Genomic DNA, 16,523 nt, shown 5'->3' on the forward strand with positions numbered 1-16,523 from the left:
TTTTTCCCCTTAGATTTATTTTAGCTTGTTGAAGTTGTTGGAAGCGTCTTGGTATTTGAAGGTACCCGAAGGTTTTCAGACTGTGAAATTGCAGCTTCAGGAGCTGTGAAGCATTTCCTCCGCGAGACTGTCTCTTTCACAGACCTGTTCGCCGAGGCACAGGTGTCGCCTTTGCGTGGAGAGACAAGAGCGCGAGAATAGAGCAGCTCTGTACTGTAAGACAGCGCAAGGCCAGCCGGTCCGAAGAGTGGCCTGCGGTCTGTCTTTAAAAATACCCGTGCATGTCCCGAAAGACACTCGCCGAATAGCCCCGCTGTGCAGTCTGTGGCAGTGCCATTCTGTGAGCGCCGTGGCGCCGGGCCAAGAGAAACGGGATTAAATTATCCCAAAATTAAAAGGGCGAATCTGCCTTGTCTGCATCAACAGCTGTTTGCATTTCTCTTCAGCCGTGTATATGTGCCATCCATTTATTTTTATAACCTGTTTTTATTAGCCCGGTCGGGTGGCTGTCAGGGGAAGATGGTGCTTTAGTGCTAATTGCTCTGCAGTCTGAGAGGTGTCAGTGGAGCGAGAGGGGGTGTGGGGGAGGGGAGTGGGGGTTCCTCATGGACTGTCTGGGCTGGAGCTGGAGGGTGGAGGGGGGGGGGGGGTGAGTTAATGGAAGTGGTGGGGGAGGGCCTGGCTCTCCCAGCTGCTGCGCACGGTGACACAGGTGCAGAAACGGGGGGCCGGTGGCCAGTGATTGCACAGGGTGAGCCCGTGCAGGCCTGCCCCGTCACGGGCTGCTAATTAACAAATTTCACTGGGGGGGTGAGGAGGGGAGGAGGGGGAGGGGGTGTCTCTGTCTGTCTCGGAAGCTGCTACACGCCGTGGGTGCGAGACGCCAGGGCTTCCTCGCCCACCCTCCTGCGCTGAGGAGGCGCACGAGGACAGGGCGCCTGTGCAAGATGGAGGGCGGAGGGAGAAGAGACTGCTTGTGCGTCTCATGTGTGCGGGCCACGGCGCGGGACGGTCCTGTTGCTCTCACAGAACGTTTCCCCAGCCTTCTGAAGCTGGGCAGGGTTGCTGGTAGGGAAAAATAATAATAATTCCTTATAGCACTTCTCTAGACACTCCATTCCAATAGTGTGCAGCCGGAGTGCACCAGTACTCTCCCCACTCACCAGCTCTCAGTGGGGAGGAGAGCAGAGTGATGAAGCCAGGTCAGAGATGGGGATCATTACGAGGCCGTGACTGGTAAAGGCCAGGGGGAAATTTGTATCGGCAATAAACTGAGCTGATCACAGCACCACCTTTAGGAGTTTCATGATTGGTAGCTGAACGACTCCTATGATTGGTAGCTGAAAATCTCCTATATGCGAGGTGATTTTCTCCAAGTGCGGGTAGAAACAGTCAGGTTGTAGTGCCTGGTATTGATATGGTATCGCCCTGCAGCACTGCAGCTCACTTGTTGAGGCTCTTGGCCTCCTGGACACAGAGTGATGATGATCAGGGGGGTGTGTGCAGGTGGTGAGAGTGATGATGATGATGAGGGGGGTGTGTGCAGGTGGTGAGTGTGATGATGAGGGGGGTGTGTGCAGGTGGTGAGAGTGTGATGATGAGGGGGGTGTGTGCAGGTGGTGAGTGTGATGATGAGGGGGGTGTGTGCAGGTGGCGAGAGTGATGATGAGGGGGGTGTGTGCAGGTGGTGAGTGTGATGATGAGGGGGGTGTGTGCAGGTGGTGAGAGTGTGTTGATGAGGGGGGTGTGTGCAGGTGGTGAGTGTGATGATGAGGGGGGTGTGTGCAGGTGGTGAGAGTGATGATGAGGGGGGTGTGTGCAGGTGGTGATAGTGATGATGAGGGGGGTGTGTGCAGGTGGTGAGTGTGATGATGAGGGGGGTGTGTGCAGGTGGTGATAGTGATGATGATGAGGGGGGTGTGTGCAGGTGGTGAGAGTGATGATGAGGGGGGGTGTGTGCAGGTGGTGAGAGTGATGATGAGGGGGGTGTGTGCAGGTGGTGAGAGTGTGATGATGAATGGGGTGTGTGCAGGTGGTGAGAGTGTGATGATGAGGGGGGTGTGTGCAGGTGGTGAGTGTGATGATGAGGGGGGTGTGTGCAGGTGGTGAGAGTGATGATGAGGGGGGTGTGTGCAGGTGGTGAGAGTGATGATGAGGGGGGTGTGTGCAGGTGGTGAGAGTGTGATGATGAGGGGGGTGTGTGCAGGTGGTGAGTGTGATGATGAGGGGGGTGTGTGCAGGTGGCGAGAGTGATGATGAGGGGGGTGTGTGCAGGTGGTGAGTGTGATGATGAGGGGGGTGTGTGCAGGTGGTGAGAGTGTGATGATGAGGGGGGTGTGTGCAGGTGGCGAGAGTGATGATGAGGGGGGTGTGTGCAGGTGGTGAGTGTGATGATGAGGGGGGTGTGTGCAGGTGGTGAGTGTGATGATGAGGGGGGTGTGTGCAGGTGGTGAGAGTGTGATGATGAGGGGGGTGTGTGCAGGTGGTGAGAGTGATGATGAGGGGGGTGTGTGCAGGTGGTGAGTGTGATGATGAGGGGGGTGTGTGCAGGTGGTGAGAGTGATGATGAGGGGGGTGTGTGCAGGTGGTGAGAGTGTGATGATGAGGGGGGTGTGTGCAGGTGGTGAGAGTGATGATGAGGGGGTGTGTGCAGGTGGTGAGTGTGATGATGAGGGGGCTGTGTGCAGGTGGTGAGAGTGTGATGATGAGGGGGTGTGTGCAGGTGGTGAGTGTGATGATGAGGGGGGTGTGTGCAGGTGGTGAGAGTGATGATGAGGGGGGTGTGTGCAGGTGGTGAGAGTGATGATGAGGGGGGTGTGCAGGTGGTGAGAGTGATGATGAGGATGGCATGTGCAGGTGGTGAGAGTGATGATGAGGGGGGGGTGTGCAGGTGGTGAGAGTGATGATGAGGGGGGTGTGTGCAGGTGGTGAGAGTGATGATGAGGGGGGTGTGTGCAGGTGGTGAGAGTGATGATGAGGGGGGTGTGTGCAGGTGGTGAGAGTGATGATGAGGGGGGTGTGTGCAGGTGGTGAGAGTGATGATGAGGGGTGTGTGCAGGTGGTGATAGTGATGATGAGGGGGGTGTGTGCAGGTGGTGAGAGTGATGATGAGGGGGGTGTGTGCAGGTGGTGAGAGTGATGATGAGGGGGGTGTGTGCAGGTGGTGAGTGTGATGATGAGGGGGGTGTGTGCAGGTGGTGAGAGTGATGATGAGGGGGGTGTGTGCAGGTGGTGAGAGTGATGATGAGGGGGTGTGTGCAGGTGGTGAGTGTGATGATGAGGGGGGTGTGTGCAGGTAGTGAGTGTGATGATGAGGGGGGTGTGTGCAGGTGGTGAGAGTGATGATGAGGGGGGTGTGTGCAGGTGGTGAGAGTGATGATGAGGGGGTGTGTGCAGGTGGTGAGTGTGATGATGAGGGGGGTGTGTGCAGGTGGTGAGTGTGATGATGAGGGGGGTGTGTGCAGGTGGTGAGAGTGATGATGAGGGTGGTGTGTGCAGGTGGTGAGAGTGATGATGAGGGGGGTGTGTGCAGGTGGTGAGAGTGTGATGATGAGGGGGGTGTGTGCAGGTGGTGAGTGTGATGATGAGGATGGCGTGTGCAGGTGGTGAGAGTGTGATGATGAGGGGGGTGTGTGCAGGTGGTGAGAGTGATGATGAGGGGGGTGTGTGCAGGTGGTGAGAGTGTGATGATGAGGGGGGTGTGTGCAGGTGGTGAGAGTGATGATGAGGGGGGTGTGTGCAGGTAGTGAGTGTGATGATGAGGGGGGTGTGTGCAGGTGGTGAGAGTGATGATGAGGGGGGTGTGTGCAGGTGGTGAGAGTGATGATGAGGGGGTGTGTGCAGGTGGTGAGTGTGATGATGAGGGGGGTGTGTGCAGGTGGTGAGTGTGATGATGAGGGGGGTGTGTGCAGGTGGTGAGAGTGATGATGAGGGTGGTGTGTGCAGGTGGTGAGAGTGATGATGAGGGGGGTGTGTGCAGGTGGTGAGAGTGTGATGATGAGGGGGGTGTGTGCAGGTGGTGAGTGTGATGATGAGGATGGCGTGTGCAGGTGGTGAGAGTGTGATGATGAGGGGGGTGTGTGCAGGTGGTGAGAGTGATGATGAGGGGGGTGTGTGCAGGTGGTGAGAGTGATGATGAGGGGGGTGTGTGCAGGTGGTGAGAGTGATGATGAGGGGGGTGTGTGCAGGTGGTGAGTGTGATGATGATGAGGGGGGTGTGTGCAGGTGGTGAGTGTGATGATGAGGGGGGTGTGTGCAGGTGGTGAGAGTGATGATGAGGGGGGTGTGTGTGCAGGTGGTGAGTGTGATGATGAGGGGGGTGTGTGCAGGTGGTGATAGTGATGATGATGAGGGGGGTGTGTGCAGGTGGTGAGTGTGATGATGAGGGGGGTGTGTGCAGGTGGTGAGAGTGTGATGATGAGGGGGGTGTGTGCAGGTGGTGAGAGTGTGATGATGAGGGGGGTGTGTGCAGGTGGTGAGAGTGTGATGATGAGGGGGGTGTGTGCAGGTGGTGAGTGTGATGATGAGGGGGGGTGTGTGCAGGTGGTGAGTGTGATGATGATGAGGGGGGTGTGTGCAGGTGGTGAGTGTGATGATGAGGGGGGTGTGTGCAGGTGGTGATAGTGATGATGATGAGGGGGGTGTGTGCAGGTGGTGAGAGTGATGATGAGGGGGGTGTGTGCAGGTGGTGAGAGTGTGATGATGAGGGGGGTGTGTGCAGGTGGTGAGAGTGATGATGAGGGGGGTGTGTGTGCAGGTGGTGAGTGTGATGATGAGGGGGGTGTGTGCAGGTGGTGAGAGTGATGATGAGGGGGGTGTGTGCAGGTGGTGAGTGTGATGATGAGGATGGCATGTGCAGGTGGTGAGTGTGATGATGAGGATGGCGTGTGCAGGTGGTGAGAGTGTGATGATGAGGGGGGTGTGTGCAGGTGGTGAGTGTGATGATGAGGATGGCGTGTGCAGGTGGTGAGAGTGTGATGATGAGGGGGGTGTGTGCAGGTGGTGAGTGTGATGATGAGGGGGGTGTGTGCAGGTGGTGATAGTGATGATGATGAGGGGGGTGTGTGCAGGTGGTGAGAGTGTGATGATGAGGGGGGCGTGTGCAGGGGGTGAGAGTGATGATGAGGGGGGTGTGTGCAGGTGGTGAGTGTGATGATTAGGGGGGTGTGTGCAGGTGGTGAGAGTGTGATGATGAGGGGGGTGTGTGCAGGTGGTGAGAGTGTGATGATGAGGGGGGTGTGTGCAGGTGGTGATAGTGATGATGATGAGGGGGGCGTGTGCAGGTGGTGAGAGTGATGATGAGGGGGGTGTGTGCAGGTGGTGAGAGTGATGATGAGGGGGGTGTGTGCAGGGGGTGAGAGTGTGATGATGAGGGGGGTGTGTGCAGGTGGTGATAGTGATGATGATGAGGGGGGCGTGTGCAGGTGGTGAGAGTGATGATGAGGGGGGTGTGTGCAGGTGGTGAGAGTGATGATGAGGGGGGTGTGTGCAGGTGGTGATAGTGATGATGATGAGGGGGGTGTGTGCAGGTGGTGAGAGTGATGATGATGAGGGGGGTGTGTGCAGGTGGTGATAGTGATGATGATGAGGGGGGTGTGTGCAGGTGGTGAGAGTGATGATGAGGGGGGTGTGTGCAGGTGGTGAGAGTGATGATGATGAGGGGGTGTGTGCAGGTGGTGAGAGTGATGATGAGGGGGGTGTGTGCAGGTGGTGAGTGTGATGATGAGGGGGGTGTGTGCAGGTGGTGAGAGTGATGATGAGGGGGGTGTGTGCAGGTGGTGAGTGTGATGATGATGAGGGGGGTGTGTGCAGGTGGTGAGAGTGATGATGAGGGGGGCGTGTGCAGGTGGTGATAGTGATGATGAGGGGGGCGTGTGCAGGTGGTGAGTGTGATGATGAGGGGGGTGTGTGCAGGTGGTGAGAGTGATGATGAGGGGGGTGTGTGCAGGTGGTGAGAGTGATGATGAGGGGGGTGTGTGCAGGTGGTGATAGTGATGATGATGAGGGGGGTGTGTGCAGGTGGTGAGTGTGATGATGAGGGGGGTGTGTGCAGGTGGTGAGAGTGTGATGATGAGGGGGGTGTGTGCAGGTGGTGAGAGTGATGATGAGGGGGGTGTGTGCAGGTGGTGAGTGTGATGATGAGGGGGGTGTGTGCAGGTGGTGAGAGTGATGATGAGGGGGGTGTGTGCAGGTGGTGAGAGTGTGATGATGAGGGGGGTGTGTGCAGGTGGTGAGTGTGATGATGAGGGGGGCGTGTGCAGCAGGTGAGTGTTATGATGAGGATGGTGTGTGCAGGTGGTGAGTGTGATGATGAGGGGGGTGTGTGCAGGTGGTGAGAGTGTGATGATGAGGGGGGTGTGTGCAGGTGGTGAGAGTGTGATGATGAGGGGGGTGTGTGCAGGTGGTGAGAGTGATGATGATGAGGGGGGCGTGTGCAGGTGGTGAGTGTGATGATGATGAGGGGGGTGTGTGCAGGTGGTGAGAGTGATGATGAGGGGGGTGTGTGCAGGTGGTGAGAGTGATGATGAGGGGGGGTGTGTGCAGGTGGTGAGTGTGATGATGAGGGGGGTGTGTGCAGATGGTGAGAGTGTGATGATGAGGGGGTGTGTGCAGGTGGTGAGAGTGTGATGATGAGGGGGGTGTGTGCAGGTGGTGAGTGTGATGATGAGGGGGGCGTGTGCAGCAGGTGAGTGTTATGATGAGGATGGCGTGTGCAGGTGGTGAGTGTGATGATGAGGGGGGTGTGTGCAGGTGGTGAGAGTGTGATGATGAGGGGGGTGTGTGCAGGTGGTGAGAGTGATGATGATGAGGGGGGTGTGTGCAGGTGGTGAGAGTGATGATGAGGGGGGTGTGTGCAGGTGGTGAGAGTGTGATGATGAGGGGGGTGTGTGCAGGTGGTGAGAGTGTGATGAGGGGGTGTGTGCAGGTGGTGAGAGTGATGATGATGAGGGGGGCGTGTGCAGGTGGTGAGTGTGATGATGATGAGGGGGGTGTGTGCAGGTGGTGATAGTGATGATGATGAGGGGGGTGTGTGCAGGTGGTGAGAGTGATGATGAGGGGGGTGTGTGCAGGTGGTGATAGTGATGATGATGAGGGGGGTGTGTGCAGGTGGTGAGAGTGATGATGAGGGGGGTGTGTGCAGGTGGTGAGAGTGATGATGATGAGGGGGGTGTGTGCAGGTGGTGAGTGTGATGATGAGGGGGGTGTGTGCAGGTGGTGAGTGTGATGATGAGGGGGGTGTGTGCAGGTGTTGAGAATGATGATGATGAGGGGGGTGTGTGCAGGTGGTGAGAGTGTGACTTTGAGGGAGTCAACGTCCTGTCCTTCCTCTTGCCTTTAACAAGCAAGCCCCCATCATGAGATGATGGATCACTTTTCCTTACACGCTAGTCTAGGAAACATCTTTCAGTTTATGTGTTTTGGTTTTTTTTTGGCCCAAGACAAGAATAATGCTGGACACCTCAGAGTTGAAGGACAGCCCCTCTCTCAGTCGTGTTTGCATCCAGGGTCTCGCTTGCGCCCCCTTCTGTCTCTGCTACATATGACAGGGCTGTGAAGAAACTGAGCCTGGTGAGCCTGTTTGATCTATATCCTGCAGCTGATCATCAGAACGTTTTCCTGCAAGAGCTGTTTTAGTCTGCAGTAATCACTGTGTCATTATGAAGTTAACGAGGCAGTAGATATTGCACTCTCTCCACAACACAACACTTTCCAACCTTTTTATTTTTTATAACTTATTTTAATCACTCACATCCTGCTGATCCCTGGGTTTCTGTGAATTACCACAATGAAATACATTCGGAAATACTTGCTTTTGTTCAAGCAGGGGAAGCATCTCAGATTTGTAAGTAATTTTTTGAGAATGTTATTGACTCATGGCAAAAGAATAGATACGACAGGACTTTACAACCTCAGACATCTAAAACAGTATGAACTCGCGCATGACAGAAATATACATTCCAACTTGCTCAATAGAAACGCGAATCATTTAAAAAAAAATTAAAAGTAAGCACTCAATAGTTGTCTTTGGAGAACCTTATTTGAGTTTAACAGAGGCTCGAACCCCAGCTCCTGTTTTCCAGAGCTCCTCTGCCTCCTCTCTCCCAGGGAGTCATTTTCTATAATAATGGCCAATCAGACTGCCCGCCCTCCTTTAACAGCCCCATGTTCCTCGCCCTCCAGGGGGCGCCCTGGACCTCATTATTGCACACATCCCGTCACAGACACCAGAGATGCCGTCGGTCGTGAAACCTGGTGTGAAGGAAGATGAGGGGGAAAAGGCCTGGAGCAATCGTGTTTTCACCTGTCAATGTATAGTTTTTCGATCGATACAGCGGCTTTGCCCGAACAGTAGGCTGTCGGGGGGAGGGGTGTTTTCCCCCAGTGGGGAGATGGGGGGGTGACATGTGCCGCCTAGCTGGCGTGGGCAGGCTGGTGGGGAGCCCGCGTCCCTCGCAGAGTCCTCAGGACCGACAGATCAGCTGAGTAAACGCCCTGTCTGGGCTGGGTTGTTTGAATGGCTAATTGCACATCGGCACACGCTGAGTTGGGAGAGGAGGAAAGGGGGGGTGTCGGCGCCCAGAGGAAGCACTTCAACTGCTGCCTTGACAAAAGGAAAAGCACTCGAATTCAAAACCTCTTTGTGAGAAAATTCTTCAGAAAAAAAAAAATAAGCTACGCGTGCCGTGTGTGACTTGCCCGCAGCTCTGGAGTGTGGACGATGCAGGAGCAGGCAGGGCTATCTGGGAGAGGGGGCGTGTGTGTTCCACAGCCCCTCGGCACAGTCTTCTTCGCTGGGGGCGCCTGCGCCCCAGGCTGGCTGCTGGAAGAGAGTGGCAGACCTTCCGTTCCCCTCGGCATTACTGTGCACGTAGAGTGACCCTCTGAACGCCTTTTTCGCTGTGCTGTGTGTCTGCACTGGGACGGCCGCCATGTTTTGGCCTCACATGGGAAACAAAGGGGCAGAGGGAGAAGGAGGGCTCGCACAGCGCCGAGCGACGGTGTTGTTGTTATTCGGGGCAGATGGTTCCAGCGTTTCCCTGAGGAGCTTCTTCTCTTAGTAATTATACCTGCGACTCTTTGTCCCAGAATCCAACACAGCCCCATAAACAGCTCGGGAAGCAGCCTTGGCATGTAGGGAGCAAGACGGGCAACAGGTAAAAGACACAGGGATTCACCCCTGAAGCACGCCTTTGCGTCTCAGATAGTACGCAGGCGGTAAAGAGTGTTTCAGCTTCTTATTCATTTGCTAAAGCATCTGAAACATTACCCAGCCGGTGAGGTCGAACAGCCTGTTTTGTCCTAATGTGAAAGCAGTGCAGTGAAGGTGTACAGGCCCTTTGACCTTTGAGATCACTTTATTGCCTATATACAATGTCTTGTATTAGGAATTTGTCTTTTCGCAGACCTCAGCTTGCTCTCCATGAGACACACAGACAGGGAGAGAAGCTGGGGGTCAGAGCGCAGGGTCTGCCATTCATACGGCGCCCCTGGAGCAGCTGGGGTGAAGGGCCTTGCTCAGGGGCCCAACGGAGTAGGATTCCTCTGCCGGCCGCGGGATACAAACCGGCAACCAGGCTGAGGGGGTGGGCTTGCTGCTGAAGAACAGCGCTGGTCTGCCCACTCTGTGGTGACGCCGGCCTCTCTCTCTCGTTCCCGTGGCAGACGTGCCTGGAGCTGGAGCGGTACCTGCAGACGGAGCCGAAGAGGCTGACGGAGCTGTTCGACGAGGAGCTGGACTGCCTGCTGACCCCCGCCTTCATGAAGGGCGACAGCGAGGACCTGCAGGGGCCCCTGCTGGACAGCCTGCCCCAGCGGCCCAGCCCCGCGCCCCTCCCGCGGCCCGCCCAGACGCCCGACCCCGGCGCCAAGGAGGGCGGCGGAGGGGTGAACGCCGCGCAGCTGAGCGCCGTGACCTCGCTGACCCCGCCCTCGTCCCCGGAGCTCGGGCGGCACCTCGTCAAGCCCTCGCACACGCTGACGGCCGCCGCCGACGGCACGCTCACCCTCAAGCTGGTCACGAAGAAGGTGGGCCTGGGGGCCGCCAAGCTGGTGGCCGCGCCGGCGCTGCCCTCCTCCGCCAAGGGGGCGCAGAGCGACGGGGAGCAGGGCGGCGGGGCGGGCGGCGCGGGCGCGGCGGAGGCGGCCCCCGAGAACAAGAAGCGGGTCCATCGCTGCCAGTTCAACGGCTGCAGGAAGGTTTACACAAAGAGCTCGCACCTGAAGGCACACCAGAGGACACACACAGGTGAGGCTCACGCGCACGCCCGCTCACACTCACACTCACTAACTCACGCACTCACTTCCACTCCCACTCACATACCCACTCACACACTCACTCACACTAACATGCTCATTCACACTCACTCACGCCCACACTCGCTCCCACTCCCACTCACACACTAACATGCTCATTCACACTCGTTCACGCTCACTCACACACACAGGTGAGGATCGCGTGCACGCCCACTCACACTCACACTCACTAACTCACGCACTCACTTCCACTCCCACTCACATACCCACTCACACACTCGCTCTCCCACTCACACTCACTCACACTAACATGCTCATTCACACTCACTCACGCCCACACTCGCTCCCACTCCCACTCACACACTCACTCACACCAACATGCTCATTCACACTCATTCACGCTCACTCACACACACAGGTGAGGCTCACGCGCACGCCCACTCACACTCACACTCACTAACTCACGCACTCACTTCCACTCCCACTCACATACCCACTCACACACTCCCACTCACACACTTGCTCTCCCACGCCCACTCACACTCACTCACACTAACATGCTCATTTACACTCATTCACACTCACTCACGCCCAGACTCGCTCCCACTCCCACTCACACACTAACATGCTCATTCACACTCATTCACGCTCACTCACACACACAGGTGAGGATCACGTGCACACCCACTCACACACTCACTAACTCACGCACTCACTTCCACTCCCACTCACATACCCACTCACACACTCCCACTCACACACTCACTCTCCCACGCCCACTCACACTCACTCACACTAACATGCTCGTTCACACTCATTCACGCTCACTCACACACACAGGTGAGGCTCAGGCCCACACTCGCTCCCACTCCCACTCACACAGGTGAGGACTCACATACACTCACTCAGACACACAGGTGAGGCTCACTCACAGTCACACAGGTGAGGACTCACACACACTCACCCTCTCACACGCACAAGTGAGGGCTCCCACGCTCATAGCTGTCTGCTTGAGTTCTCCATCCATCTTCTAACCGATTGACCCAGTGTGGAGTCGCAGGGAAGCCAGAGCTTATCCTACTCAAGCAGTGCACAAGCACAAGGCAGGATGGGATACACTCTGGATGGGACGTCATTCCATTGTCCACACACAGACACACAGCAGGGCCGATCTCCCCAGAAACCAGTGCTTCCACTGCACTACCGTGCCACCCACAAAGGGCTACGGCACAGTGTCAGTGTTTTTTTTAAATTGTGCCATGCATTTATTGTCCCTGCATACAGTATATGAATATTTATTTTTTATTAATTTGTAAAGATGCTGATCAGTAGCTGTAATGAGTTAATTATTTATAAACAACAAATTTGCCCCATGAAATATGCACGAGCCCCCTCTGCTCTAGCGTGGAAACCCAGTGAGCATTGCACAGGGGAAAAAAAACAGAAGACACAAAGCTGACTGAGCTCATCCTGTAAAGAACAAATTGGAACAGAGATGTAATTAGCTTAATCCTCTTTTTTGGTTATTATTTCCATAAATTACTGGTACAGTAAGATTAAGATTAGAACATGACTTAACTAGCCTGTATGGAAATTACATGGTCTTGCCAGGCATTCTGAAAGGCATTTCCGAAGCAGATAAGGAATTGTACAATGGGATTTTGGGGTAAACGATGTACTGCCTCTCTGTCTGGAAGCTCATTATATGCAACCAAAATTGGGAACTTCAGGAAAAATAATGGACCATAAATGGCTTTTACCCTGTGACTTTAACAACCTCCAAGATCATAATAGCTTGTTCTATCTCCAGTTGACTGAGAAAATGTAATTAACTACAGCACAGGCACCTGTGAGACTGGTGGGGGGTGGGAGGAATGAAGGGGGGGGAAGAGGTTGCTAGGAAACCACATCAGCACCAGGCAAAAGGCAGTAATTGGCTGATTATGTGATGCTCTGGGTACCTACCAGTCTCAGCCTGCTACACTGCTGTTCATTGCCCCCCCCCACCTCTATTTTCGTTGCCAGGCAACTGCATCACACTCCGTGTGTGTGAGCCATAATTGGCTCGTGGTACAGTGTGTCCGTGGGTGCCTGATTCGGCCGGCTGCACTGCTGTCTCCTCCGTTTCTTTTCTTAGTTGCTAAGCGACCGCATCATGCTCTGTGGCTCCAGGGCTATAATTGGCTGGTGTTTCTGGTTGCCGTGGGTGCAGGTCCCAGCCTGACTAGCTGCTGTTGGGCCTCAAGGGATGGTGAGCAATTACTGGGAGTGGGGTGCGAGCTCTGTACTGTCTCTTGCACCTGCGTCCCTCCAGATCACTCTCTGCAGGCCTTACAGAAAAACAGGCTGCAGACAGCCTGGGATGAAAGATGAGCACTAGAGGGATGTCTGCTGCCAGGCCAGAAAATGGAATATTTCAATTGTGGGTAAAATATAGTGCCTAGGGCCACTAGGTTATATTTCTGATGGAACTGGAAAAGAAAGCAGACTGGAAGTTAATTGGATTTTGTGCACGCAGATATTTTTTGTTAAAAAAGACATATATTTATATAATTGTCTAAAGAAATGGGCAACATTGTAAATGCCCAAATACGTTTGAATCAATGGATGTGTGAAACAAATGATTCATTGATGACTAAAATTTAGGCGTTACCATGCTCAGACGAAATCTGATTGCTAGCGAGCAGAATTACGCCATGAATTGTTTGCTTCTGAAATTGTCTTGATAAAATAGGGAAATGCAGGTTGGTTCTGGAATTGGGCTACAGGAAAGAAGCCACCCCTTTGTTTTCCAGGGGCGGTGTGGTAAATACAGTTCAACCATGAGTGTATTTAATCATTCTGAATTAATCACAAACATCCACAACTGGCTTATCAGTTGATTAATTGATGGAAGCATGTAGGTATAGTTGGATGTGGCTAGCCAGATGGAGTTGGTTCTCTTTTTGCAGAGGAATTTCCAAGATACTTGTTCCTTATCTTCCCTGAGCAGTAGCAGTAAGAAGGCCACTGAAGCACATGTCCCATTATTCTGTGCTCACCGTCACAGTAATTGGTCTCCTTAGTCCCAAAATAAGCCTCTCCTGAGAGTTGCATTTCATCCCCGTGTTTTTGCACAGATTTTAAATAATAATAAATAATCCAGGATATTACAAGGTTTAGCATCGACCCATCATCTTTAGACTTCTCCCCCTCAGTGTGCATCACCTTCACTCGAGTTCAGCTGATCGCATGAAGACTCTGGTGAAAAAGTGATTTTCTTTTCTGCGGGCTGCTTTGACGAGGAACCTGTGGAGGATCCATAAGCAGGGATGGTGCTGTGATTGAAGGATCGTGCAAGAGAGCAAACACAGAAGCAGGCAGCCCATGGCTGGACTGGCGCTGTGATGTAGGAAAATGACCTCCGCGCTGTGCTGTGTGCACGCCCTGTTTGAGGAGAAGGGGGATTTTCAGGTGTGTGAGAAGAATATGGTACATCTGCAGCAGTTAGCATCAGCCCGTTTATTCAGGAAAAATTCACTTCCTTTGAATGAAGCTACCCTCTGTGTTTTTGTTCCTTTTTCCAATTTTGACGTGTTAATTAAAGTGATCAAGTGCAGCTTTAAATAATTTAGCTATTGTTTTCTATTGCGCAGACAAATGGATTGTGTTGGTTTTAGTTGTAAGATATCTTTGCGTAATCATAGGAACAGAAGAACAGTTACATACGAGATGAGACTGTCCTGGATCTTTGGTAATTAGTAGTTAACTTATCCCATCTCATCAAGCTGTAAATCTCATCAAGCTGTTTCTTGAAAGAAGCAATGATAGTGGCTTCAATGACATGGATGAGTAATTTGTTCCACACTCCCACCATCCTTTATGTAAAGAAGTGCCTCCTGTTCTCAATTTTAAAAGCACTTCCAGGCAGTTTCCAGCAGTGCCCTCTGGTTCGTGTTTCACTGTTCATTCGGAAGAAATCAGTATCGGTACAGACTGAAGCAGCTGTTCTTTAATGTGTTAAATTACCCCCCAATATACATCACTACCCCCCCCCCCCCCAATTAAAATTGCAAATCCCCTCCCTAGGGGTCTTGCCATCTCAGCTGCCCAGACAGGCAGACTGATCCCTGTCGGAGGGGCCTCTGGGAAACTGGGAAAAGTAAATGTGGCCGGCAAAAGCTGGAGGAGACTGCAAAGATAACATTGTCTGGCAGCTCTTAATGGACGGCCCTTGTTAACTTTTCAAGACTGAAAAATACAGGTGCGGAACACAGAATGGTGTGAGGAATCTTACAAGGGCCTGGATTGAAATGGACCGTTTTGATGCATCTCAGCACAGAGCTTTGAGAGCCGCCCACTGCCTGCGCGCGAATGTGTGTTGTGCTGAGGATCATGGGAGAAGGGGGCGGGCCCGAGGTGCGCTGCGACGTGATTGGCTGTTTCCCTCCGCTCTCCCCGCAGGTGAGAAGCCCTACAAGTGCTCGTGGGAGGGCTGTGAGTGGCGCTTCGCCCGGAGTGACGAGCTCACGAGGCACTACCGGAAACACACGGGCGCCAAGCCCTTCAAGTGTAACCACTGCGACAGGTGAGGCTCGCGCAGGCCGACGCCAACCCCCGCCCACACATGGCTGGAGTCCGGTTCCTGAAGCCCCCCCCTAACACTCCGCAGGCCGGAGCCGACTCCTGAGTCTCGGGCACGCTTGGCCGACTCGTGCTTTGACGGGAGCTGGCTCCTGTCCCTCGCCACCCTGCTTCGTTCACACGAACGCGTCTTGTAACATGTCAAACGCACTGGATAAAATGGGAAAAAAATGCATTAAAACGGCTTCTATAGAAATGAGAATCGGGGAGTAAATAGCAGACATTATTTCTGAAAGTGCTACACAGGAATTGGGTAAATACCACTTACGTATCCATAAAAATGCACACAAGTCAAGTGTTACTTGTTTCTTGTAATCCGAGGGGAGTCTGTCCTTCTGCAGAAGGTTCCTAGGACAAGGAGTTCTGATTTTGTGATCCCATCGGAGTCTAATGTCATGGCTTATAGTCAGGTTGCCCGGCTCCGTTCCTCTGCCCCTAATTCCCTCTGCCTCCCAAGACTCCAGCTCACACCCCGGCCCACACTTCTGATCCGCTTGCCCGTGCCGCCCCCCTGAAGCTGCAGACACCCCCGCCCGTGGGCGTCATGCCGACAGGCTCTCCCAAAGGCAGCGTCCCGAGAGACGCAGGCCACCCCCTACTGCTTCCGCTGAGCGGTGCACCCCTTTCCTGAACCTCGCCCAGCTTTCCGTGAGAAAGTGTCCAAGGCCCGCGGTTCTGTGAGTGGCCCGGGGGGACGGACCCCCCCCCCGGGGGAGAGAACGGTCAGCAGCCCCCATGGTAGAAAAATTCCGATCTGTGTCCTTTCCGTCGTGATGGAGGCCTGCCGGGTGACGCTGAATACTGACCCAACACCGCTCCGGCAGGCTGCCCTGCGAGAGGAATATTATTGTCCTTCCTGTTCGCGTTTCAGCTCCGTTCGCATTCTGAAACGCTGGCCGTGGTTCTGCCTCAGCCCGGCCGCAACGCGAGGGGGAGAGACCCTCGTCCTGCAAGGTCATTTTCCGGGACAGTAACCAAAAATTCGGGGTATGGCTGGGCCAGATCTTGCAGTGTTTGTTGAAAGCATTCTCCCCTGAATAAGCCCTGCGCCCCGTATGGACGAGGCGAAGAGGCAGCGGGAAGGAGGCGGGGGGGGGGGGTGTCTGGGTTTGTGTGTACTGGGAACGTCGGGCCAGGCCAAGCGCCGAGCGGCAGGGAAGCTACAGACGGTGTCCGGGAGACAGAGTGACAGAGCAGCTCGCTGGCTGGATGGCTGCAGGCTTCTGCCTCCATTATCCAGCTTCCCCGGGGGGTTACAGTGGAGGAGAACCCTCTCAAAGCCTTGGAGAGGAGGTACAGTGTGTCACCACCAACCCCCCCCCGCCGCGTCCACTGCATCAGCGTTAATCCCGGATAATCGCGAGCGGTGTCCCGCAGGCCCGAGGCTGCCCGACTGCGGGGCGTCCCGCTGGCCGCCCGGACCTGCGGCTGAGAGCCAGCTGGTGCGAAGGCCCCTGCCGGTGGCTCGCGGTGCCATCTGTCCCGCTGCGCTCCTGCTCTGGGCTGGGCGCCGTACGCTCTCAGACACAGCCGGGGGGGGGGGGCGCGAGGAGGGAGGGGAGCAGGAGAGGAGAGAGATTGAGGGAACTGGGGGGGGGGGCGCCATTTTGCTGCACGGTTTGGCTATTCCTCTTATGAATAACTCA

At 54.7% G+C, this 16,523-nt stretch overlaps 1 protein-coding gene across 2 annotated transcripts in view; it reads left to right on the forward strand.

Moving 5' to 3' along the window:
* Positions 1 to 16,523, forward strand: part of klf7b (Kruppel like factor 7b) — a 41,786-nt gene that overhangs the window by 19,505 nt on the left and 5,758 nt on the right. Inside the window, exons 2-3 of one of the 2 annotated variants that reach the window (XR_015926328.1) lie at positions 9,664 to 10,919; positions 11,095 to 14,821. Coding sequence is in view for 1 of the 2 variants with exons in the window: in XM_088605836.1 (XP_088461962.1) it covers positions 9,664 to 10,246; positions 14,698 to 14,821 (707 nt within the window). In the remaining variant the exon portion in view is untranslated. The remainder of the gene's footprint in view (positions 1 to 9,663; positions 10,920 to 11,094; positions 14,822 to 16,523) is intronic. The other variant, XM_088605836.1, reaches the window with a different exon arrangement.

The sequence above is a fragment of the Lepisosteus platostomus genome, chromosome 14, assembly GCF_059453375.1.
Source record: "Lepisosteus platostomus isolate fLepPlt1 chromosome 14, fLepPlt1.hap1, whole genome shotgun sequence".
NCBI classification, from domain to species: Eukaryota; Metazoa; Chordata; class Actinopteri; order Semionotiformes; family Lepisosteidae; genus Lepisosteus; species Lepisosteus platostomus.